The 27,347-nt window shown below is 40.0% G+C and overlaps 1 protein-coding gene across 2 annotated transcripts in view; it reads left to right on the top strand.

Moving 5' to 3' along the window:
• Positions 1-27,347, top strand: part of CDH20 (cadherin 20) — a 496,072-nt gene that overhangs the window by 426,568 nt on the left and 42,157 nt on the right. For both annotated transcript variants that reach the window (XM_040353580.1, XM_040353581.1), the window contains 2 exons: positions 546-665; positions 26,302-26,469. In XM_040353580.1, coding sequence (XP_040209514.1) covers positions 546-665; positions 26,302-26,469 — 288 coding nt within the window. The remainder of the gene's footprint in view (positions 1-545; positions 666-26,301; positions 26,470-27,347) is intronic.

Raw genomic sequence — 27,347 nt, forward strand, 5'->3', positions numbered from 1 at the left:
CATTAAACAAGTCACAATGCAACAACTTTAGAGAATTTAAGGAATTTTTATTCATTGTGGTATCTGAATAGCAGTCCATCTAGCGTACATTTCATCATGTGAAGCTGTAAAGTTGTCACCGGTATCTCAAGGATAGGACATGTGGCAGAAAGCTTCATTATAATAATAATAAAAGACGATTTACATTCATAACACAACCAGACAGAGAGTAATGCAGTAAAATTAAAGGGATTCTTTGCATAGAGAACAGGTGGCTAAAACAGCGATCATATTGGCTATGAATAGTAAATCCAATATGTAAAGGGACAGGGAAACATTAATAGCCTTGTGCTGCTTATCTCTTAGAATTGTTTCTTCATTATATTGTTGGGATACATTAGCGGAATGGAAGATGTGCCTGGCAATTAATCTTCCACTGACAGGTGGTTAAACAGTTAGTGTTGCTGTCATTATGCAAACTTTGAAAGCTTTTTTTTATTATTGGAGAATCTAAATGAGATTTTCAGCTCCTAATTTAAAAAGGTCACTGTTTTCTATTTTGTTAGGTACCTCTATTATCCAAGTGTCAGCAACAGATGCAGATGATCCTACCTATGGAAATAGTGCAAGGGTGTTGTACAGTATTCTCCAAGGGCAGCCATACTTCTCTGTGGACTCCAAAACAGGTATTTATGCTTTTTTTTTTTGTTTGGTTCAGCAGAACGTACAGTATTTTTTGTTGTTAAAACCATTTCTGAACTTTTTTTTGTAAAATATTAACCACTTCCATACCAGGCACTTACGCACCTTCCTGCCTAAGCCAATTTTCAGCTTTCAGCACTGTCACAATTTGAATGACAATTGCATGGTCATGCTACACTGTACCCAATTGAAATTTTTATAATTTTGTTCCCACAAATAGAGCTTTCTTTTGGTGGTATGTGATCACCTCTGCGATTTTTATTTTTTTGCGCAACAACTAAAAAAAAAATTCTGTTAATTTTTTTTGCAAATAAGTTAGATTTCTTCTTCAATTATGGGCAATGATATGGCGGCACTGATGGCACCAATGAGGTGGCACTGATAGGCGGCGCTGGTATGCTGCACTGATGGACATTCATAGGCGGCACTAAAGGGCATTCATAGGCGGCACTGATGGGCACTCATAGGCGGCACTGATGGGCACTCATAGGTGGCACTGGGCACTCATTGGAGGCACTGATGGGCACTGATAGGTGGGCACTGGGCATAGATGGGCACTAAGAGGTGGCACTGATGGACACTGGGTGGCACTGATGGACACTGAGGGGTGGCACTGATGGCATTGCTGGGCATCATTTCAGCCAGTGCCCATGTTGCCAGTCAGTGCCCATTTGTGGGCACTGATTGGCATCGATTGTGTTATTTTTTTTATTTTTTCATTGTTTTTTGCTCTATTGAACACCGGGGGGCACTCCCTGGTGGTCCAGTGTTGGCATCCGAGGGGGGGGCTGCGCTGATGAACAATCAGCGTGAACCCCCACTGTCAGAAGAGCCGCCGATCGGCTCTCCTCTACTCGCGTCTGTCAGACGCGAGTAAGGAATAGCCAATCAACGGCGGAGGCTCTTTACCGAGATCGGAGATGCAGGGTGTCAGACTCACACCCTGCATCACCGATCGCCGCACTGCGCGCCCCCACGGGCGCGCGCCGGCATGAAATCCTGCAGGATGTCAATAGACGTCCAGTCAGGATTTCACAACCACTTCCCGGACGTCAATTGACTATTGACCATGCGGGAAATGGTTAAATACCTATTTACATTTTGATTTGTGCAGTAATAATAATACCTAAAAGCTTTTTTTACATCAGTTATTTTCTTTCTTTAACTAAAGTTTGGGTGCTGAATCTGAACCCCGTTAAAGTGGGCCAAAGGATAACAAAAAGAGTTCTTGCAATTTTCCAAGACAGTGTTTCTCAACCTTTTTTTCATTTTAGGCACCCTTTAAAATTATAGACAATCTCAAGGCAGCCTTTACAATTATTGACAGTCTCAAGGCACCCCATTCAAAATGTAAATACACTATTGCACACTAGTACTGACTAGTGTTCCAGTGTTTCTCCTCTCCATCCGTTTATATCCATCACTCAGATAATGTGACCCCAGTGCAGACAGAGAGGGGCAGGGGAGGGTCAATCAAGGATGATGTGCAGGCGATCAACACCCTTCTTATCAACACTGATGACATCACTGGTTGTTAGGATGCTGGGGGCTGTAAGATTAGAAATGGTGCACAGTAAAAAAAAAAACTGTGGTTTTGTGTAACTAAAAGGCAAGCTTGATCCACCTGATGGCTTGTATACATTTTTAGGCATTTTGCCAAGGCACCCCTTAAGAAACCTCAAGGCATCCCAAGGTGCCTGGGTGCCCTGGTTGAAAAAGGCTGCTTTAGGCTAATAGGCAAGTGGTTGTCAAACAAACTTCCATGGGCTAAATTGTACCAAAGCAAAAAATTATAATTTTATTTGGCTGTGAGAAATTTTATCAATGCTTAAACTGAAATATAAAAAATTAAAAATTATATTAAATAACATGCCCAGGGGATGCCCTGACCCTGCCTGTGAAGTGGCACATCTGTGCTATACAACCTGTGTTTAAAGCAGAGATTCACCCGTTTTTTCATTTATTAAAAGTCAGCAGCTACAAAAATTGTACCTGCTGACTTTTAATAAACAGACACCTACCTGTCCCACGGTCAATCTATGTGGGCGCCCAGAGCCTCGCTCCTCTCCCCCTCCTTTCCGCGGTACTGTCATAGCAACTTTAGGCACCCATCCGTGACAGCTTATGGCTTCATGGCTGGGCACGCACTGCGAATGCGGGACTCGTGCTGTGCTCTGCTATTGGCAGGCAATCTTCTGGGACCTGTGACGTGTCTAGCATGGGAGGGGCCACCTCAGGCGAGAGGAGGAGTCGCCTAGGTGGCCGTGAGGAGGAATTAGGAAGTGGGACAGGAAGTCTTACTTCCACGGCCACGTTTTCTAAAAGGCTCATGCACCTTTTTTTTTTGCAGAAATTCAGGCACAGCAGCCTATTCATTTGAATCCATTTGAATAGGCTGCCGTACCCACGCAAACGTGGCCCGAACAAAATGCAGAAATGTGAACATACGGTAAGTGACAGCTCGGGGCTGCTTTATTCTGTTTGTCTATACCAGACCCTTATTCTAGATGAGGGTCTGGTATAGATGTTAATGGGGACGCCCCCTTAATTTACACTAGACCCTTCAGACTTGATATGAATTTTAAAGGGGGCTCCACTCCAAAAAAATCGAGGCCACTAAATTTGGAGTGGAGTTTTTTTTCTTTTTCATGGGTTCCTCATAAAATTCATGCTAGCCTTTCTGTTCCTAAAGGGTTTGTTTTGTTTTGTTTTTTGTTTTTTTTTAACCACGTCAGACTCACCCACAGCAAGAGACTTGCTCATGATTTCATTTATTCATAAATATTGTCTCTACTTCAGTTTCGCATCATTTGTGGTTATCTATACTGTTTTATATATTTATATTTTTACTTCATTTTCTTTTCTCCCCCCCCCCCCCTTTCCCTTCCCCTCTCCCCCTCCCTCCCTCCCAGTTTCCTAATGGTTTGTTCCTTTCTTTCTATTCCTCCATTATTTTCCCCAAATATTCCTCCGATGTTTTAAAGTCTTTCCACTGTCTCCATTTTTTATTATGTTCATTGAGATGGCCCGCATCACAGCTACATAGATATTCCATTCTGTTATAGTTTTCAACCCTTTCAAACCATTTTTTATGTCAGGTTTTTTTTTATTTAGCCAATTTTTTGGTATTCGTCCTTTTGCGGCATTTATTAATGGTGGGATTAATGTTTTCCTGTATCTTGTATTTGATTCTTTTGATTCATGGAACACACAAGCTTGTATGCTATTAGCTATCTTTTCTCCAGTTATTACTTCCACAAATTCCTGAATTTCCTGCCAATATTCCTTTATCTTTGGACAATCCCACCATATATGTATAGTTGTTCCAATCTGTCCACATTCTCTCCAACACAGTGGGGTTTTATCTTTATTAAATTTATGGATCACTTTGGGTGTCCTATGCCATCTTGAAATACATTTATAAATAATTAATTGTATTCATATCGGTTGCGGTGTTATGTACGGATGCTATTATTCTTTCAACTTGTTGGTCCTCAAATTTCTTGCTTATTTCTTTTTCCCATTTCTCTATAAAGTAAGGTTTTCCTTGTAGCTCTGATTCTGTAAAAATGTGGTATATTCTTGATATCATGTGCTTTACTGGGGTTTGCGTAGAGCACAATTTTTCTAAAGGAGTTAATTTCTTTCCTAAAGGATTTGGTATGAATTATGGGGGAAACTATCCAGGCCTAATTGCTTACATGGCCAGGGATTCCTATGTGCGTGAATAGGGCCGGTGGCCTCACTGGTGCCTGCCTCTGCTGGCTTCCTTAAAAATTATTACCATGAGAAGCTGTCACGTATAATAGCAAATATAATACTATCAGGTGTTCTCCAATACACCCAAACAGCCAACCTTAAAGTTGAAGTAAACCAATTGATTTAGCAGTTTAAAAAAAAAACTGTTACATTCCCAGCATGCCAGGAATGCAAACTGTCACATTGGTTGTGCTCTTAACCAAACTGTCAAACCACCCAATGGCTGGTGTCATGAATGATCACATGTGCAGCTGGCAGATTTCTTGGCTAAAAACGATGGCAGGGTTTACTTATACTTTAAGCTCATCCCCAACTGTGAGTTCATCTGCTGTAACTTTTCAGGGTTTAACCTCCTTAGCGGTAATCCCAAGTCTGTCTCTGGGTGAATTTTTAATACCACAAGCGATAACCCAGAGCCAGGGATTGCATTGCAGGATACAGGGGGAAGTTACTTACCTTGTCCCTGGATCCTGCAATGTGTGCCCGCTGTGTGTGCGGGCTCCTCCGATGTGTCTCCGCGCTCGATTCACAGTGCGGCCGATCTCCGTTCCTTGCGACGTTACGACGCACAGGGACAAGTTCGGTGCCAAATTCAAAAAGTGAAAAACACAATACACATACAGTAATCTTACAGATTACGGTACTGTATGAAATAAATACACACCCCGTTTGTTCCTAGTGGTCTGCCCAGTGTTCTGCATGCAGTTTTATATAATAAAAACTGTTCTTTCTGCCTGGAAACTGGAGATTGTCCATAGCAACCAAAAACTGTCCCTTTACATCAAAAGTGCTTTTAGACCAGCTAGAAAACAGCGATAATAAATTAGAATCGCTTGCAGAATTGAGCGATAGTGATTTGTGGGGAAATTCGTCATCAAACAATAAAAATAATGACAGCGACAATTCTGCAACTGAGCAAATTTCAATGTTTTTGATTTAATTACATTATTGAATCATTTTTATTATAATTACATTATTATTTGTTATAATTAGTTATAGTAATTTATTATATTATAATTTATGATTTTGTGTTTCAAACTTTATCATACCCGGGATGTCTACTAGACTCTTGTTTAGACAGATTTAAGTGAGTTATTTTTAAGAATTGCAGGCCTACAATATAAAACGCCAAATTTCCTTGCAAAAATTGTACCGCTTTTGGTACAAAATTCCAGACATAATCATACCGCCAGGGAGGTTAAGGTTAAAATTGCAACCTTATTGTATCTATCAGGGCTTCACCTCACTTCAAAGTAACACCTTTATGGCAAATTTCCCTCCAATATTGAGAGTAATTAGTTGATCATTGCTTCAAGAAATGTATGCCAATATTCTCCTCATGCTCTACTTTTAGGTTATTGACCTTTTGATCTTTTGTGAGTATCTATTGAATCTAAAGAAAAATTGAGAAAAAAAAAGCCAGGTTTGTGGGGGATGAGGCCCTTGTCCTCATAAACATAGGGATAAGGTGCCTTTTTTTTGATAGCCCGGTGTCGGCGATTGCAACCTCGAGTCATTTTAAGTGGGATTTGACTTTGTAATGTTTGCTGCGGCATGTTCTATGTGTGCTACAGATGCTACACTTTACAGACAGACTAAGGGAACCCCCCCCCTTCCCTGGTTTATTTTTTCTGGGAACACTTATAAAAAATTAACACTGTATTTAGCTGTTTTCCTGGATATCAGCATTAACAAAGCAGTATTTTAATTTGTATTTGTATTGATTTTAGATTACTGCTTATCTTCTTTTCTTTTTTTTTTTACTTATTTCCTGTTTTACTTATCTATGCCCACAAAACATGTTAAAATGCCTTAAAAAGTATGACTTACATACTTACATCTGTCTTCCCTATCAACCTTGTGTGAGGCAAAGAAAAGTAAATATGGTGCCCAGAGCAAACAGTGATGTGTTTTATTTGTCTATGCTGCATTAAAAAACAACAGCTAAAAGTCAATTGGTTGCTATAGGCAAATTGTTTGCTTTCCTATAATCAAGTTCACACACCTGAAAGAAAAGAACATCTGTTCAAAAGATGTGCAGTGTACAATATTGTTCTAGGTCAGTCCATCTTTATCTGTCCTAAAAACAGGTGGCAGTCAGGCCTCGTACACACGACCGAGTTTCTTGGCAAAAACCAGCAAGAAACTTGCTGGGAGATATTTTTTTGCCGAGGAAACCGGTCGTGTGTACATTTTCGTCGAGGGAACTGTCGAGAAACTCGACGAGCCAAAAAGAGAGCAAGTTCTCTATTTCCTCGATGGGAATGGAGAAACTTGCCTTGTCGAGTTCCTCGACAGCTTAACAAGGAACTCAAAGAGGAAAACGATGTGTTTCGCCCGTCGAGTTCCTCGGTCGTGTGTACGAGGCTTCAGGCTCAGAACTGTAGAATGAATACACTCAGTTAGAACCAACCTATTTATTATTTATAATGCATACAAAAGAACAAATACAATGCAACAGTAGAAGTAAGACTGCTCCAACACATTTCATACTATTAAGTGCATTTATATACTGTATATAGAGTCACTCTATCTTTATGATATCTGTTCACTTGCCAAAGGTTTGCTTCCTGGCCAGCCATTGCCAATGCTCCCTAATTCCTGTATTCTGGCTAAACTACAGCAACCAATGTATTCTGGTGACTGACAAGTGAGCAGAGACTGAGAACATATATGGTTTTGGCAGACTCCAATATATGTCAGTCTCTGTCAGCACAAGCAGATGGCAGAAGAATGAATGAGAAGCATGCTGAAAGCTGTGCCACCTTAGATAGCTTGTGGGTGAATGCCCCGACTACTGCCCATTAAAATCTGAATATTGTAAATTAACCTTTACTGTCATATTACCTATACAACTAAACATATGTCCATACACACACACACAACACACATTTAAGAAGAAAAAGGATTTGTACTCATTAAAATACTGTAAAAGTAATTATGATATGCAAAGTAGCATTTTTTTAAAATTAGATCCACAAAAGACCACTGATGATTGGTTACCATGGATTACTGCATTCAGGAGGTTATAGGAAAATACAGAATAATATAGTTGCTCTGGACCAGGAGACATACTTGAATTCATAGACACAGCTGATGTCTTTGTATGCATATGTTATTGGTTTACAAAGCTAGTGTCCCTTTATAGTGCTTATCTAGCATATAATTTAAGAGGTTCCACGTAATTTTAGTCTATGTCTTCCCTCCAGAGGCTATTGTTCGGGTCCCTTTTAGCCTTCTTTACTACAACGTTCTCTAAATGATGATTTAATTCTAGCCCATTATGCGCTTTATCTGGTCTGCTTGTTTGTGGCTATTTCTTTGTCCAAAACAGAAAAAAGGCTATATGATACGGAGCCCACTCTTCATATAATACTGTTTCTTCTATTATCATCAAAGTCTTCCATATCATTTACGCTGCTGCTCTTCACTATTGTTTTCTTCCTCTTTCTCTAATTACTTTCCTGGCAATATATTCTACTGGCAGTCCGCTATCTGTAATTATCCAAGTCCCTCTTGCAATTCGTCTTTTAGTCTATAGTCTTATATAACGAAGCAGAGTCGCACTGTCATTAGCCTCAAACTAATGTAAATATATCAAACACAATTGTTCACTTTTCTGATAAATTCTATTTTTTAGTAGATATGACTTCAAAGAGCTCATTAACATTTCCCAAATAAGCATCAGTAGAACACATTGATATATACATTCCCCTCTTGAAACTATTATGTTATTTTAACTGGTTCCTGTTCAAACTGGACAGTGTCTGAGTGGGGACATAAGACTTTGAGACTTTGGATACTGGAATTTAAAGTGTATGTAAACCCTGACAATTAGCTTTTCTTATTTGTAAAATGTTTGTCAGTTAAAGTGTTACTAAACCCAGTAATATGAAAATAGTTCCTCTGCCCCCCCACAGTGCCCACAGCTTATAAATCTTCTTTTTACATTAAAATACTGCCAATATATACCTTTTTTGCTGATCTGTATACCACGGTCACATGATAAACTGCACAGTTTGTCCAGTGCTGAGTTTTCAGGTAGGAGGAGATTTCCACTACAGCCTGTATACACTCCCACATGTGTGATGTCAATATCGTGTGATCTGTATTTGCATAAAAAAACTGAGAAATGTGTATGTGAATATATATATATATATATATATATATATATATATACTGTATTTATTGGCGTATAACACTCACTTTTTTACCCTGAAAAAAGAGGGTAAACTGTGCCTGCGTGTTATACGCAAGGGGCTGTGGAAAGTTTTTTTCTTGAAACTTCCCTCTTAAAGTTGGGGTGCGTGTTATACGCCTGTGCGTGTTATACGCCGATAAATACGGTATATATATATATATATATATATATATATATATATATATATATATATATATATATATATATATATATATATACAGTATCTCACAGAAGTGAGTACACTTCTCACATTTTTGTAAATATTTTATTATTTCTTTTTATGTGACAACACTAAAGAAATTACACTTTGCTACAATGTAAAGTAGTGAGTGTACAGCTTGTATAACAGTGTAAATTTGCTGTCCCCTCAAAATAACTCAATACACAGCCATTAAAGGGGTTGTAAAGGTAAATTTTTTATTTTCTAAATAGGTTCCTTTAGAATAGTGCATTGTTGGTTCACTTAACTTTTCCTTCGATTTCCCTTCTAAATGTTTATTTTCTTTGTCTGAATTTCTCACTTCACACCATCATCCGAGAGGTGTTTAGTCAGCCAGAACAGTTTACTGAACATCTTACTGAGGAGGAACAGGAAGTGAGAAATTCAGACAAAGAAAAAAAACATTTAAAAGGGAAATTGAAGTAAAAGGTACGTGAACCAACAATGCACTAGCTTAAAGGAACCTATTTAGAAAATAAAAAACAAACCTTTACAACCCTTTTAATATCTAAACCGCTGGCAACAAAAGTGTCAATATTTTGAGTGGCCACCATTATTTTCCAGCACTGCCTTAACCCTCGTGGGCATGGACTTCCCCAGAGTTTCACAGGTTGTCAATGTCCTCTTCCTCTTCTCCATGATGACATCACAGACTGGTGGATGTTAGAGACCTTGCGCTCCTCCGCCTTCCATTTGAGGATGCCCCACAGATGCTTAATAAGGTTTAGGTCTGGAGACATGCTTGGCCAGTCCATCACCTTTACCCTCAGCTTCCTTAGCAAGGCAGTGGTCGTCTTGGAGGTGTGTTTGGGGTCGTGATCATGTTGGAATCCTGCCCTGTGTCCCAGTCTCCGAAGTGAGGGGATCATGCTCTGCTTCAGTATGTCACAGTACATATTGGCATTCATGGTTCCCTCAATTAACTGTAGCTCCCTAGTGCCGGCAGCCCCAGACCATGACACTCCCACCACCATGCTAGACTGTAGGCAAGACACACTTGTCTTTTTACTCCTCACCTGGTTTCTGCCACACACGCTTGACACCATCTGAACCAAATAAGTTTATCTTGGTCTCATCAGACCACAGGATATGGTTCCAGTAATCCATGTCCTTAGTCTGCTTGTCTTCAACAAACTGTTTGCAGGCTTTCTTGTGCAACATCTTTAGAAGAAACTTATTTCTGGGACGACAGCCATGCAGACCAATTTTATGCAGTGTGCGACGTATGGTCTGAGCACTGATAGGCTGACCCCCCACCCCTTAAACTTCTGTAGCAATGCTGGCAGCACTCATACGTCTATTTCCCAAAGACAACCTCTGGATATGATGCTGAGCACGTGCACTCAACATCTTTGGTCGACCAAGGCGAGGCCTGTTCTGAGTGGAACCTGTCCTATGGTATTAAACCGCTGTATAGTCTTGGACACTGTGCTGCAGCTCAGTTTCAGGGTCTTGGCAAACTTCTTATAGCCTAGGCCAGGGATAAGCAATTAGCGGACCTCCAGCTGTTGCAGAACTACAAGTCCCATGAGGCATAGCAAGTCTCTGACAGCAACAAGCATGACACCAAAAGGCAGAGGATGATGGGATTTGTAGTTTTGGAACAGCTGGAGGTCCGCTAATTGCATATCCCTGGCCTAGGCCATCTTTATGTAGAGCAACAATTCTTTTTTTCAGATCCTCAAAAAGTTCTTTGCCATGAGGTGCCATGTTGAACTTCCAGTGACCAGTATGAGAGAGTGAGAGCGATAACACCAAATTTAACACACCTGCTTACCATCCACACCTGGGACCTTGTAACACTAATAAGTCACATGACACTGGGGAGGGAAAATGGCTAATTGGACCCAATTTGGACATTTTCACGTAGGGGTGTACTCACTTTTGTTGCCAGCGGTTGAGACATTAATGGCGTGTTGCGTGTGTGTGTTGCGTTATTTTGAGGGGAAAGCACATTTACACTGATATACAAGCTATACACTAGCTACTTTACATTTTAGGAAGCTGTCCTTTCTTCAGTGTTGTCACGTAAAAAGATTTTATAAAATATTTACAAAAATGAAAGTATCTTTTGTGAGATACTTTATATACAAATATACACTCACCGGCCACTTTATTAGCACCAGAATGGGGAAGAAAGGGTATTTAAGTGACTTTGAACTTGGAATGGCTGTTGGTGCCAGACAGGCTGGTCTGAGTATTTCCAAAACTGCTGATCTACTTGGATTTTTATGCACTACCATTTCTGGGGTTTACAGAGAATGGACCAAAAAAATCAACATGTTTTACAATATTTTAACATTATTCCTGTAAAAAAAAAAAAAAAAAATCATGTGCCATATATAGTGCTTTAAATACTTTATTGAAACCCCTTTATGCTGAAGCTGTGAAATTTTTAATAACTTTAGTCTGCATTAGGAAAGTCCTAACATGTCACAATATACAGTGGCAGTATCATTTTTTTTAAATGCTGTAACTTTTTATCATTCAAAATCAGTATGAACTCTAGTAAAGTGACTAAGGCCCCTTTCAGACTGGGGCGGGAGCTGCGGTGGCGGTATAACGCCGCTAAAAATAGCGGCGCTATACCGCCGTAATTGCCGCGGGTATCAGCCGCTAGCGGTGCGGTATTAACCCCCGCTAGCGGCCGATAAAGAGTTAATACCGCCCGCAATGCGCCTCTATAGAGGCGCATTGCGGGCGGTATTGCCGCGGTTCCCATTGTTTTCAATGGGAAGGAGCAGTGAAGGAGCGGTATACATGCCGCTCCTCTCACCGCTCCAAAGATGCTGCTGACAGGAGATTTTTTTGTCTCCCGCCAGCGCATCGCCTCAGTGTGAAAGCCCTCGGGCTTTCACATTGAGTCTGCAGTGCAGGAGTTTTTCAGGCGGGATAGCAGCGCTATTTTTAGCGCTGTACCGCCTGAAAAACTCCTCAATGTGAAAGGGGCCTTAGGCTGAGCTGGGGCCACCAGTCTTCAATAGATGGAGGAAGTATTTTCTCTGTTTCCTTTTTAGGCTTTCTTTCTTTTATTTTCACCTGGTGATCCAGCCAGTAATTTGTGCAAAAGAGCAAGCTCTCTAGCTGAATTTATCAGGTACAGAGATGAGACAAACCATTTAACACAAGCAGAGGTACTTACGATGATCAGCTTTTATTAATTTATGTAAAACCTTTATTCCAGAAGGAATACAACTGTTTGCTGTAACTGCTTATATAGTAGTAGCTGGAGTTTGTCCTAAATTTGTTAGTGTACTTAATTCTGCTAGTACATCTAACTCTCTCCTCCCCCCCGTCTGACATTGCTGTTGTTCTAAGGTGCCCCCTTGTGTGCATTCATCCAGAGTGGGGGCACTCTGATACAGGTGGTGTTTTGCTGGCCATATCACCAGGTGAGAACAGAGGGAAAAAAAGCCTAAAAAAATAAAACAAATGCAGCCACGAATATTACATTTTCGGTTTTGGGTTTAATACCGCTTTAAAGATGAAATCCTGGCATGGATATTTTTACATAGTTACACTGGTCAAGCTTGGACCATTGTAAGTGTGCATATACTAATGCATTAGCATCTGAGCCCCACGCCAAGTGGCTGCCTTGCATTTTTTTTTTTAACGCAAAAGGTAGTCTGTTTGGATGAGATGGAGGGCAGTGATGCAAAGCATTCTCTAAATGCTAATCATAAAACACTTTGAATTAATTAAGAAAATGCAAAGCAATCTCTGAATGGCGCCTGTACCAAGCAGGCAATCTCCTGTGTTTACAATGCAACAGGGCAGCTGTTCGGCAAGGGAAGCTACCGGAGATCACTGGAGTAAGGTTGGGTGTCCACTACAATGAGCTTCTAAAGGGATCCACAGGGATAGAATATGCATAGTTACATCAGTCCAAGCTGGACGGATGTAACCATGTAAGAATATCCATACAGTGGAACCTTCGTTTACGAGTAACGTGGTTAACAAACATTTTGAATAACAAGCCCCCCCACCACTGGCCACATGCGGTATTGCATGCCATAGAAGTCAATGCGGAACAAATTATTTTCGTTTCCATTGACTTCTATGGGGAAACCCGCTTTGATATGCAAGTGCTTTGGATTACGAGCATTCTCCTGGAAAGGATTAAATCCAGGGTTCCACTCTTGGAATTCTTATTTAACATGTATGCATTTACCAATAAAATGTATCTGATGCCATGTTCACTAGTTTAGTAGACCCTACAGAGGATAGCAAAAACAGTCTGATCCATGTGAAATAGAAAATAAAAATGGTACAGATGCAAGGAAGATGTCACCACCAAATATGTTTATTGAGAAAGACTGTCACTTAGAATACTTACAGTATTTTAAATTGGGGAATTGTTTTAATGTTTCTTCTTGGGCATGGACTTCACCAGCGCTTCACAGGTTGTCACTGGAGTCCTCCTCCACTTCTCCATGATGACATCACAGAGCTGGTGGATGTTAGAGACCTTGCGCTCCTCCACCTTCTGTTTGAGGATGCACCACAGATGGTCAATAGGGTTTAGGTCTGGAGACATGCTTGGCCAGTTCATCACCTTTACCCTCAGCTTCCTTAGCAAGGCAGTGGTCATCTTGGAGGTGTGTTTGCGGTCGTTGTGTTGGAATACTGCCCTGCGGCCCAGTCTGTGAAGGGAGGGGATCATGCTCTGCTTCAGTATGTCACAGTTGGTATTCATGGTTCCCTCAATGAACTGTAGCTTCCCAGTGCCGGCAGCACTCATACAGCCCCAGACCATGACATTCCCACCACGATGCCTAACTGTAGGCAAGACACACTTGTCTCTGTATTCCTCTCCTGGTTGCTGCCACATACGCTTTACACCATTTGAACCAAATAAGTTTATCTTGGTCTCATCAGACCACAGGACATGGTTCCAGTAACCCATGTCATTAGTCTGCTTGTCATCAGCAAACTGTTTTGTGGGCTTTCTGGTTCATCATATTTAGAAAAGGCAATCCTAGAATCCAGGCAAAAGCAGATCTTACTTTGTAGTGACTAGAAATGTGTAATCATTTGATAAATGACCTGAACCTATGTCAAGATACTCCCTGGCCCTTATTATTTCCTGCAGTGCTCCTTTTCTCTTTAGCATAAAATGCTACGTGACATTGTTTGAACAGATGAAAATGATCCATTTGCAAAGTACAATTCTGAAGATTTTACCACTTTTCCATTGAGAGGAAGCCTTATTTTTCATGAAGTCTGAAAAATCGTACTTTGGCAATATACTTATCAAAAATCATCTATGAAACTTCATTCTTGTCCGGGACTAGTTGATGTGATTGCATTAATTTGCATAATAGTACCATGGTTAAAAATTCCTTCTTTTTTTTTTTTACTTCATTTGTTTTTTTGTTTTGTTTTTTGTCTAACCCGTGGAAGCTAATACATTGCTTTTGATACAGCACCCCCTGCCACCAAAACCTAAAACTGCAGATTTTCATTACTGTTAGAATAATAAAGGTATCAAGTTAAAGACTCAGACTGTCAAAGTCCTAGTGATACAAAATAAACATTGCTCAATCTGGTTGGAAACAATCATATGTATAGGGCACACTGCAGCTTCTCTAAAAAGTCCCCTGGCTATCTGATCTTAAAAGAGTTTTTAGGTTATTATTTTACATAAAATGAAAAAGAGGTGTATACCTACCTCCAAAATTCTTGCACAGAGCAGCCCCTTCCCCCCTCGTCTGGGGTCTCCAGCCAGCACTATCCACTCCTTTCTCTCTTGAGTGTGCCCCCATAGCAATCCATGTGCCAGGGCTCAAAATTTCAAGTCCTGAGCTACTAGCCAGGCCTCAAAAGTTACTCGCCACCAGTTGCCCCACCTAATTCATACACTGCCCTGCGCCTAATTGCACCCGTAAACACGCCCTCGTAGATTATCTCATGGAATGACAATGTTTTATGCAGAATCAAGTTACAAAATTAAATATTACCAACAACAACTTTAACAAAATGGGACAGGGCACTGGGGGCAGACCAGAGGGACAGGGCACTGGGGGCAGACCAGAGAGACAGGGCACTGGGGGCAGACCAGAGGGACAGGGCACTAGAACTGGGTCTCTTCCCCATTCTCTTGCTGTCTCCTCTGCAACTCCCATCCATCCTCTCTCTCTCTCCCATTCATCTCATCAGGAGCCTGTGTGTGCGGCTCCATGCTTGCATGTCCCCACTTCCCCCTTTTATTCAGGCTGGCAGAGAGTAGAGGAGCTGCAGCACAGCGGGAGGGAGTACAATCCAGCACTGAGATCCATACAACTGCACAGCCATTGACACCATAGCACAGCGCACACTGACAGCGCACAGCACACATTGAGACCAGTCTGTTCACAGTGCTCAGGCTAAACTGTTGGACACTTACATAGAGCACAAGGAGAAGAAAACTGCACAAACTAGAAGGCTGCCGCTCTCATGTCAGGGCAACTTTCAGTGAGCGCTGCACCGGAGTGGTAATTTTTGCAATCCTCCACCTCACTCATTACTTTCTGCTCTCCAGCTACATTGGTCGGGGGAGGGGGGCAGGCTCAGAGAGGTCATACTGTTAGGTCCCATGGCTTAATGAGAATTGTAAGGAGAGCACCTGTGTACTGCTCTGCCTGTGCGCGGCTCACCAGACTACTTTTCCCGAGCATGCACCTTTCCTCTTCGGCCGCCAATCTCATCGGGACTAAGTGTAGGCACAGATTGGAGGGAGATTGGTCATGCAGCCCTGTCATCACTCGCCCCCAGCTTAAATCCACTCGCCAAATGCTAGAAGGCGAGTGGAAATTTTGAGGGCTGCATGTGCTATTGCAGCACACATGAGGGGGAGCTATGTATGTCTATAGATTCACACTGCTCAGCTCCATCATGCCCTCGCATCTTCTTCTTGGATTTAATTGGCAGCAGTGGAAGCCAATGGCTCCCATTGCTATCAGTCTACCTTCTGGGAGCAGCAAGAAAGAACAGCGTTGCTGCAGTTGGGCATAGCGCTGGATCGATAGAGGGCTCAGATGAGTATCTATGGAGAAAACAAACATCATGGTGGTGCATTAAAGATAAGATCCAAATAATATCTGCCACTAAAAGAAGCTAGTGCCGGGGATGTCTTCTTAACAGCACCAAATGACCCCCCCCCCTCCCCCTTATGGGATTGTAGATAGGGTGGCCTGAACATAATAATAAAAACACCACACCAATTGTCTTAATTTTTAAATAATAATTTTTATCTATTTTGGCTTTTTCCAATGCTTTTATATCAAAAACAAAATGTACTGTAAATAAATTAATTCACCAATATTAAAACTCTTATACACATTTAAACCAAGCTCAGCCACTCAAACTCAAGCTGAAATAAACGTTATATTTAAATGTATTTATTTTTTAAACAACTTTCCCTTTAAACCATATTCTAAAGCTGTGACAAGTAAATACATTTAAAAAAAAAGGGGTGGTTAGGTGGGGAGCTCCGCTGGATGGTCTTCCCTCTGAGGACTGGCCCCGGACCTAGAGAGGAGGTCCTTTCTATACTGACCACCCATCATTCTGGAACCTTCCATGAGGTCACATGACCTATTTGAACCTATCCTGAAATTGGGGGGGGGGGGGCTTATTCCATCATTTTCCTGTTCTAACTGCCCTAACTAACCTTTCATAGACCACCAGCTGCTTTTGAAATAAAATAGGAAAAGTGGGGCCTTGAAACAGGCTTAACCTCATTTTCCTTGTATTATAGGTAGAACCCTGCATAGTCATAAAAATCAAGCAAAAATAAATATGGATCTTTTCACAGATAAATTTGCCTGCATATTCAAATACTATATAAAGCCTATGGTTTGCTTCAATAATTTCGCGCAGTTGTGATGACTTCAATCCTTAGAGAAAACTGGCATTTAGCATTTTTACAGATTACATTAAATATTAGAGTGTAAATATTGGCTAGGCCATACGATTGTATAATTGGTGATTTCTGCAATTATTTCATTGTATTTATGCAATGGAATTGAATAAAATCATTCCATTAATACATTACAAGAGCAATGAGGGAATACAACTGTCTTGTGTGGTTACACTGCAATGTTATTGTGTGTACATATAGAGAATTAACACTCTTTGTTCTCTGGTGCCATGGAAACAAAGCTTTCTCTTTGTCAAACTAATAAAAGTAGATGCATGTCAAGATTAGTGAATATGGTTTACATATCTTTTCAATTTTGACTGAAAGTGAATGTGACCTGTGTGAAAAGCAGCATACAGTAAATACAGTTTCATGATATACATTGCTGGCCAAGCTAGGCCATCTAGTTAACTATGCTAACCACGTTGTATTTCATAGCTGTTAAACTGACCCAACTGTCTATTTCCACATGTCTATTTTAATGATCATTTCAAACCTAGACTTAACTACTAACACAAACAGTTTTGACATAGTAAACTGGCTATTACCTCTTCTGTTGGAAAAAAAATATTCTTAATGAGTGGTAAAGATTTCCCAGGGAACTGAAAAATCTATATGAGTAGCGTGACCCTTGTCATTGTTGATTTTTCACCTTTAGATAACCATACTACATACTGATGCAGTCATGAAAATGTCCAACATTTTAAAAACTAAAATTTGTATTCTAATCTATACCTAAAACAAGGCATATTTAAGTGAAAACACACCATGTTCCATAATTCCCTTCTCATAGAATGATGAAGTTAGATAAGTATAATAAAAGGCGGGATTGAGTAATCCTGGTTTTATTGAGAAAGCTGGCTCAATAAAACCATAATCTTAATTGATGAACTGAAGACATTTGCACTATAATTATTTATAGTTTGAAATTAATTATTTCCCTTAATCAGCCAGCAGCATCATCGGGGATGTTGTTGCCTGATATTTATAAAAATCTAGGTGGAGGTATTCTAATAAGGTACTTTTTAATAAATCCTTTCATTGTATTTAACTAAAGTATGTCTCCATACCCCGAAACATTCAGTGACTGTCACTTTCCTACTGAAGACCCCTTCCATATCTAAGGCTTCGTACACACGACCGGATCTATCCGCTGGGATTTATCCGCAGATCAGTTCCAGCGGATAGATCCGGTCGTGTGTACGGCCTAGCGGACATTTATCGGCAGAAAAAATCCAGCCGACGGATTTCAAGCGGATAAAAATTTCTTAGCATGCTAAGAAATCTATCCGCTTGAATCCTGTCCAGCGGATTGATCCGGTGGTCTGTACAGACTCACTGGATCAATCCGTCCGCTCCCCTCCCTCGCATGCGTCGTAATAATTCGACGCATGCGTGGAAGTCTTTACCTTCCAGCGTCGCGCACGTCGCCGCATCATCGTCGCGGCGACGGCGCGACACGTCACCGCGGATGGATTTCGCGCGGGTTTCGATCTGATGGTGAGTACAGCCATCAGATCCAACTCCGCCAGAGGATTTATCCGCTGGAAACGGTCCGGCGGACCGTTTCCAGCGGATATCCTCTGGTGTGTACGGGGCCTAAGACAACTTAAGCCCCGTACACAAGATCAGGCTTTTGCCCGGCCAAACTCATAGAACCTGTTGCTGCGGGCTAGTTGAATAAAGGAAGAATATTATTTTGTATCTCCATGTGCAGCCTTCCTGTTGGTGGTACAATTAGCTTAGGCATCTAGTTTCTTCTACAAAGAAGGGTAAGGTGCAAGGCCAATGATCTTATGGGAAGCAACACGAATATAAGTAGTGCAACTATTTATTTATTCTTTTAGAGTTGTTGCTCATTAGTCCAAATATATATAAAAAAAGTCCACAAATGGAGAAAGTCCATAGGAGAGAATGAAAAAGGAAGGAAATAGTCTAACACCAATGGCATCTTCTTCAGAGGACCTGAAGCGGGTTCCAAGTTGAGCTATGAAAACAAAGAAAATGAAGCGCCTCTAAGAGTAGACATAAATGATACTTGTTGCACAAATTGGCAACTCACGTGTGCCATGGCAATCTCGCTCCTTTGTCAAGCAGCTTGACAAAGGAGCACGACTGCCGTGACACACGCAGTGGGCATGCTCAAAAATGGGTTACATTGGGCCCGGTGACGTCATCGTGCCTTGCACCGCACTTCATGTGCGCCCCAGTCCTCGTTTTGTACTCCTTTCATTGGATGACACTTCTTTGACATGCCCGATTTGCACTGATGGAATGTGAGTTGCCAATTGTCTGAGTTGTGCAATAAATATTAATTACATCTAAACTTAGAGGAGCTTCTTTTTCCTTGTTTTCATCTTGTTTCTTCTGTTTCTTTCTTTTATTACTTTTATGTACTTTGCTCTCCTCTTTTTTTACCGATTTCTTTCTCACTATTATTCATCTTCTTTTACTTCACTCTCTACTACTAAAACATATACTGTACAAATTGTGGATAAAAATCTGCTAAATTAATGTCATTTATAGCGGAACATCCTTGTGGAGCTATTTCATACACATTTGCTATGCTACCTGTTGTGTGCATGTATTGCAGAACTAATTCACTTTGCATGGTTGACATTTTCAATTTTTATGTGGCAGCAATTGTTTACTATTTACTACACACAGACTGCCACTACATGACCCTCTGATCCTAACAACTTGCAGCAATGTAGCACAAAAGACTCCAGACTACCCCAAAATGGCCATCACAATTTATTTATCTTGGATAGATACAGAAAGAGACATGCTAGGCTAGAAGTGGATGGGACCTTAGATTCTATAGAAAATCTGGGAAGCAGATTATTTCTTCAGTATCTATTATCTAAAACAGACAGTATATTAGTTGATAACTTGCTACTTTGTTATCTATAAAGGGAATCTATTAGTGTGGTGTTGCTCAAGTCCTCAACTCAGACTTTTGACAAGTTTAGAACCTTTATAGTTAGCTGGTATATTACATTTGCTGTTGTTCTAAAACTGTGATTCCACTAATTATTGAACTTGTTGCTCAGTTTGCATTAACTGTTACTCTTAAATTCAGTGTTCAACCACCACTAAATTCATGAAAATGACATGTTATTTGCAATTGTTTATTTCACTGTGTCACCGAATTTTGAGTTTGAAACCAGATTCAAGTGGGAGCTGTTCCCACGTAGTTATCACATTGTTTTACAGTGGCCTTCCACCAAATCTGTGGTGCAATTGCTATAAGTTGCTTGGCTGGTGGTGGCCATTTTTTGCTGTCTCCTATTGGGTGTACTTTTGTCATTTGGGACTCTTGCTGTCTGATTTGTGTTGCTTCTTTAAGAGTACCCTCTCCTTAAATCCTCTCTAGCTTTTCCTACACTCAGGCAACCCTTTCGGTGCTCCAACATGAGCATACCTGTCTTATTATGCCTCTTACACATGGGCTTTAACTTGAGAACTGAGAACAGTTTGTAAAGCTAAATTTTACCAGGCATTTGCTGAACTTTTAGCATCATTTGGAATTTTTTAAAAGTCATTAGAGCACTATTCAGCTCCAATTTTCGTATGTTAGCACTGATCATAATGTAAGTACTGAATGCTACTTTAAATAAACTGCTATCAGGCTTTCAGAAAGCTTCTGTTTTGCCTTATACAACGTGTACTTGTCAAATGCCTACTAGAGCTTGCTAGTACAGTAATAAAAGTGAAATCCTGTACTCCTACCATGACCTTAAACATCCTTAAAATGGAGTTGAAAGGTTCTACAAAAGCTTTAAAAAAAAAAGCTGCCTGATGGTTGCTGAAAACTGCAAGTGTTTTTTTAAAAGCTAGCTGTACACGCTGTTCTTTAACAAACTGAACTATTTGTACAAGAAATTCCAGTGAGCTGTGCAAATCGAGGGTCTTGACCACATGCATAGTTCTTCATTGATACATACTCTCCTAAAAGGGCACTGGAATGTACTTCCAGGTGGTTTTGTACCTGTTTCTTGTTGCTGTATTTCATAAACCTGTCCCCAGGATGTTCCTGGTTTACTCTGTGATTACAAAGTTCATGTTCCTACAGTATATTCTAAAATCTGACTCCCTGCTGATGTCTATTACCAGTCTACTTAGACTCTGTTAATTTTCTGCACCTGATCCCCGGGACCTGCTTGCATCTAATCTATAACCTTCTAGACCAGGGGTGTCTGTATTTGTGTACTAATAATCAATTTTCAAAACTTTACAACATTTTACAAAACTATACAAATTTTTTCAATATACAAAAATTTCTTAAGGAGTTTGTTAATTTGGAATATTTGCATAATTTAGTAAATCCTGTGTGATTTGGGGTTCAAGAGATGATTTAATTAATTCAAAAGTACTGCTATTAAAATCGTTGTTTTGCAGTCAGTAACTAGGTCAAAGTGACCAAAAAGCCCTTCACTAAATCAATTCAAATTAAAGCATTAAGTGAAAGTGTATCTTTAGTCAAAACCCTTTTTTTTTTTCATTTGGATGGAGTGAGGAAGGGTTGCACCCTTTGTCAAGTTTCTATTTCTACCTATGTTTGTGTTCACACTGCTGCCCCAATCTACTGTGAGATGCCCCTGATTTCCTTTTGGAACTATTGACATAAGTATGAAGGACCAAGCTCAATTTTCCTCACCCCCACATTCTGGCTTGACAATCAACGCTAATTTCTGAATTGTGGGTACGTGTGTCTCTAGCTCCCACATACCCAGGAATATGGGTACGTGAATATTAGGCTTCTCTCTAAAACTCCAGAAGAGGATTAGGACAGTGTGAGAGCACAGTTAAAATTAGAGTGAACACCTTATGGTAACTGCTTCCATGCTTGGGTTTTAGATAAGTAAGCCTATGCACTGCTTTTTTCATGTGCGCTTTAGGTTCAGTTTTTATTTATTTTTTTAAATAACAAACATGCTATACTTATATATAGTAGAATAACCCCCACACTCCCTAAGTCACATCTAATGCTCAACATTCAAGATGCGGGGAAACTACTAGATGTATATATAAATATACACTCACCAGCCACTTGATTAGGTAGACCTGTTCAGTTGCTTGGTAACACAAATTGCTAATCAGCCAATTACATGGCAGAATGCATTTAGGCATCTAGACAGGGTGAAGATGACTTTCTGAAGCATTAGAATGGGAAAGAAAGGAGATTTAAGTGACTTTGAACGTGGCATGATTATTGGTGTCAGACGGGCTGGTCTGATTATTTCAAAAACTGATGAACTACTGGAATTTTTACACACTACCATACCTAGGGTTTACAGAGAATGGTCAGAAAAAAAAATCCAGAGAGTGGCAGTTGGGCGGAACAAAATGCCATGTGATGTCAGAGGTTAGAGAAGAATGGGCAGGCAGTTTGACATGATAGAAAGGCAACAGTAACTCAAATAATTTGTTACAACCAAGGTATGCAGAATACCATCTCTGAATGCACAACACATTGAACCTTGAAGCAGATGGGCTACAACAGCAGAAGACAACACCAAGTGCCACTCCTGTCAGCTAGGAACTGGAATCTGAGGCTAAAATGTGCACAGGCTCACCAAAATTGAATAATAGAAGATTGGAAAAACATTGCCCGGTCTGATGAGTCTCAATTTCAGCTGTGACATTCAGATGGTAGGGTCAGAATTTGGTGTAAACAACATGAAAGCATGGATCCATCCTGCCTTGTATCAACAGTTCAGGCTGGTGGTGGTGTAATGGTGTGGGGGATATTTTTCCAGCACACTTTGGTCCCCTTTGTACCAATTGAGCATTGTGTAAATGCCACAGACTACCTAAGTATTGTTGCTGACTTGTCCATGTCCATCCCTATATGACTACAGTGTACTCAGGTTCTATTCCTACAACGTATCTAAATAATGAATGCATGAAGGAAAAAACCTTCAGCCTTTACAACAACTTTAAAATAGAAAGACATTTATTACGACTAGCATTGCATTCCCTAACTTAAACTGAACACATTTGCTGTGTGTGTATATATATATATATATATATATATATATATATATATATATATATATATATATATATATACATATATACAGTATGTGCATATAGGCTGCATTTACGTTGCAAGCTAGTGGTTAAGATTACAGTGTTGGCCCATAGGTAAAAAGGAATGATCTGCATGACTATTTCCTACATCTTTGTTTTTTTAGCTTCAGGACATTTTGATACACAAACGTCTTTTTTAAAAAGGTAAATTTGAAATGTATTATGTTTAAATTAGGGTGTTTTAGTTTCTTTCATCCCACCACGCTATGAGCTTTGAAGTTATTAAGCCTCAGTACTTCCTAAATGCCGTTCTATAGTTTACATATTTTCCATATCCTAGCCAAGCAGGCCTACAACTGGTGTATGTATTCTTAGATCCGTAGGGGAGAAGGATCTGAGGGTTTTGGTAGATCATAAGCTCAATAATAACATGCAATGCCAAGCTGCGGTTTCCAAAGCGAACAAAGTCCTTTCTTGTATTAAGAGAGGTATGGACTCCAGAGACAGAGATATAATTTTGCCCCTGTACAAATCATTAGTAAGACCTCATCTGGAATATGCAGTTCAGTTTTGGGCACCAGTTCTCAAAAAGGATATCGGAGAACTGGAGAAAGTGCAGAGAAGGGCGACCAAACTGATAAAAGGCATGGAGGAGCTCAGCTATGAGGAAAGATTAGAGGAACTGAATTTATTCACTCGTGAGAAGAGGAGAATTAGGGGGGATATGATCAACATGTACAAATATATAAGAGGTCCATACAGTGAACTTGGTGTTGAGTTATCACTTTACGGTCAACACTGAGGACAAGGGGGCACTCTTTACAATTTCACCTCCAAATACGGAAAGGTTTCTTCACAGTAAGAGCTGTGAAAATGTGTGGAATAGTCTCCCTGCAGAGGTGGTGCTGGCCAGCTCAGTAGATTGCTTTAAGAAAGGCCTAAATCATTTCCTAAATGTACATAAAATGACTGGGTACTAACATTTATAGGTAAAGTAGTTCTGGGGAACATCGGATTGCCTCTCGGGGGATCAGGAAGGAATTTTTTCCCCTGCTGTAACAAATTGGATCATGCTTTGCTGGGGTCTTTTGCCTTCCTCTGGATCAACCGTGGGTATGGAGTTGGGTATATGGGACTGTATGATACTATTATTATTTTATTTCTTATGGTTGAACTTGATGGACTTGTGTCTTGTTTCAACCTGACTAACTATGTAACTATGTACCCCAGGCAGGATGTTATGCCGTGTACACACAACTGTTTTTCATGACAAGAAAAATGCAATTTTTTTTTAAATTGGTCATGAAAAACGGTCGTGTGTATGCTCCAGAGCATTTTTCAAATGGTCGTTAAAAATTTAGAACCTGCACTATTTTTTCTCGTCGTTTTTCACGTTGTCGTTTTTCACATTGTGAAAAACGGTCGTGTGTACGCTTTAACGAGGGGGAAAAAATGCGCATGCTCAGAAGAAAATTATGAGACTGGTAAATTAGCATAAGCAGCCCAAAGGGTGGCGCCATTCGAATGGAACTTCCCCTTTATAGTGCCGTCGTCCGCGTTGTACGTCACTGCGCTTTGCTCGAGCATTTTTTTTCACGATCGTGTGTATGCAAGGTAGGCTTGAGAGGAATCACGTAGAGAAAAACTTTTTTCCAATGATATGAATAACGGTCGTGTGTAAGGCCCCATACACACGATAGAATCCATCCGCAGATAAATCCCAGCAAATGGGTTTCTGCGGATAGATCCTATGGTGTGTACACGCCAGCGGATCTGTTTCCGCGGAGAAATCTCCTCTGGGATGGATTCCAGCAGATGGATATTTGCTGACATGCACAACAAATCCATCTGCTGGAATCCATTCCAACGGATGGATCCGCTCGTCTGTACAGACTTACCGGATCCATCCGTCCAAAGGGATTCCCCGCACGCGTCGTAATGATTTGACGCATGCGTGGAATTCCTTATATGACAGCGTCGCGCTGTCGCCGCGTCATAATCGCGGCGACAGCGCGACACGTCATCGCCAGAGCATTTCCGCGCGGATTTCAATGCGATGGTGTGTACACTCCATCGCATAGAAATCTGCGGAAATCTTTGAGAGGATTTATCCGTGGAAACGGTCCGCTGGACCGTATCCGCGGATAAATTCTCTCGTGTGTATGGGGCCTTAGCGGCATAAGATGAAACTGTATGCATATAGACATTAAAAAAATGATTAATAAATATAAAAAGTACATTACAACAAGTGTTAACTTATGTTTTTTCTCTAAACGAGGTGGGACTTTTAGGGCAACCAAAAGTAAGGGTGACAACTAGGTCATAAAAAATGTTGGTCTTGATTAATTGTAATACATTTCTATATTTTTATGACCTAGTTGTCACCCTTACTTATGGTTGCCCTAAAAGTCCCACCTCGTTTAGAGGTATCCATTTTTTGCATTAATATAGGGATGTTGGCAACATCATGCCCTCATACATGAGCCAAATCTTTTCACAACTTATGTTTTTTCATGCATTTCTATTGATTTCAATGAAAAAAACAAAAATATACGTGTGTAAATCTAGAAAAAATATATGTTTTTATTGGAGTTTCTAATTAACATACTGTATGTCTGATGAACTAATATTGCTGCTATGATTATTTTCTTCAATGCATTTACTGCATACAATAATGTTGCTTATTTATTATGAGCTTTTGTCCTTTAAGCATTCACATTTTACTGACAAATGCACTTCACCACTCAGACATTCTGCTCTTATCACATCATGATGAAATCTAATTGAAATTCTCCACAGCCCAGGATGTCAGGGCAGAAACTAGTTTCATGTGCTTGTACAAAACGAAAGTAGACGTTCCAAAAAATCTTGATCTTTGGGGAAATATCCTATGAAGAGGTCAGGCTCGTGATAGTCTTCTCAGGAAGAGCAAATATTTCTCTGCAGTTTCCAATGCATATCAAGAAACTCAGTCAGTCTGCACTAATGATAGGAAGCAAAGAAAATCTTACAAGAAGCACTGCTGCCATCTTTTGGCAGCACTTGGTAATTCTGCACGGCTGAATGTACATACATTTTTATTTATTTTTTTTACAATAAAATGAAGTCAAATTTATTTGTGAAAGTTGCACTAATTTGTGCAGAGCATGCAGTTTCTGAACTGATAGATATTTTTTTCAGCTTATGACGTGAAATGTCCATATGAATGTATTGCAGTATACTTAGATATACAGTACGTTGAGCTGCTTAATTGAACATAGTGCGGGAATTATATTGATAGTGTAGATTTAGCATCTGGCCAATTACATCTGGCTCTCTAAATGGCATGCTTAATGCCATATGGAAAGATATCAAGAGATATTTCTGCAGGATATTTCTTGCAGTTTTGCCAACTTCTACCTCCTTCTCTCCTAACAAAATACACTCTTTCATTTAAAAGTTAAATGATTTTTTTTTTCTTATGTCATTATGCAGGCAAGTTGTGACATTGTTTCTCTCCTACAGGCATAATCAGAACGGCGTTAACAAATATGGATCGAGAAGCAAGAGAATATTATGAAGTCATTATCCAGGCCAAAGATATGGGAGGACAGCTGGGAGGATTAGCTGGAACAACCACTGTTAATATCACCCTCAGCGATGTGAATGACAATCCTCCAAGATTTCCTCAAAGTAAGTGAGTGCATCATCATCATGAAAGTTCTGTGTAGTGCTTTGTTCTCATTTCTCTCAGACTTCAAGCATCAACTTAAAGCGGTATTAAATCCCCCCAAAAAATGTTTTTTTTTTTTCTTAGATGCAGTGACTCTATTTAATTAATTTATTATTATTTTTTTTTTGTTAGTCTTTTTATTTGTATATTTTCCCCTTATGACCTGGTCAGCAGATTTGTAATTTTTCATCTTCTTTTAACAAACCAAGCTGTGCCACAAAAAAGCTGGTTAGAGCATTGAGGCAAACCATTTACCACTTACAAAGGTGCTTACAATTGTCGACTTTTATTCATTTATTTATCCCAAAAGAAAAAAAAACTGCATATAAAAAGTGTAAGCTGAAGTTCAGTTATAATTTGTTGGAATACATGGTTTATGTGTTTTTTTTTTACAGCAACTACAGTTATATTCTTCAGCCAGTAGATGGCATTGTTTATACATTTGTAGCTGCATCTATGATACAATATTGTCTTTTCTCTGAAAATAAAGTTCCTGTTTCCTTTATACAGTTAAGCAGCAAAATCTTGTGGATTGTGCACTGTCAGTCTGTTCTGTAGGGCTATATGCAAAAATTCTAACACAAGACCATCTAAATCTACTAGTCTCTCCCCAGGCCTACAATGCTGCTGCCCAAAGGTGTCTCTTATGCTCTTCCATTCAGAATAGAGACACCCCAAGTGTGTTCCTAGCGGGATCACCAGGTTAAAAGAAATAAAAATACTAAAATAAGAAAACAAATGCAGCCTCTACATTTAAAGTGGTTCTAAAGGCAGACGTTTTTATTTTATTTAAAAAAACCTTCTGTGTGCAGCAGCCCCCCTTAGTCCCCCTAATACT

Source organism: Rana temporaria, chromosome 5 (assembly GCF_905171775.1).
Source record: "Rana temporaria chromosome 5, aRanTem1.1, whole genome shotgun sequence".
NCBI lineage: Eukaryota > Metazoa > Chordata > Amphibia > Anura > Ranidae > Rana > Rana temporaria.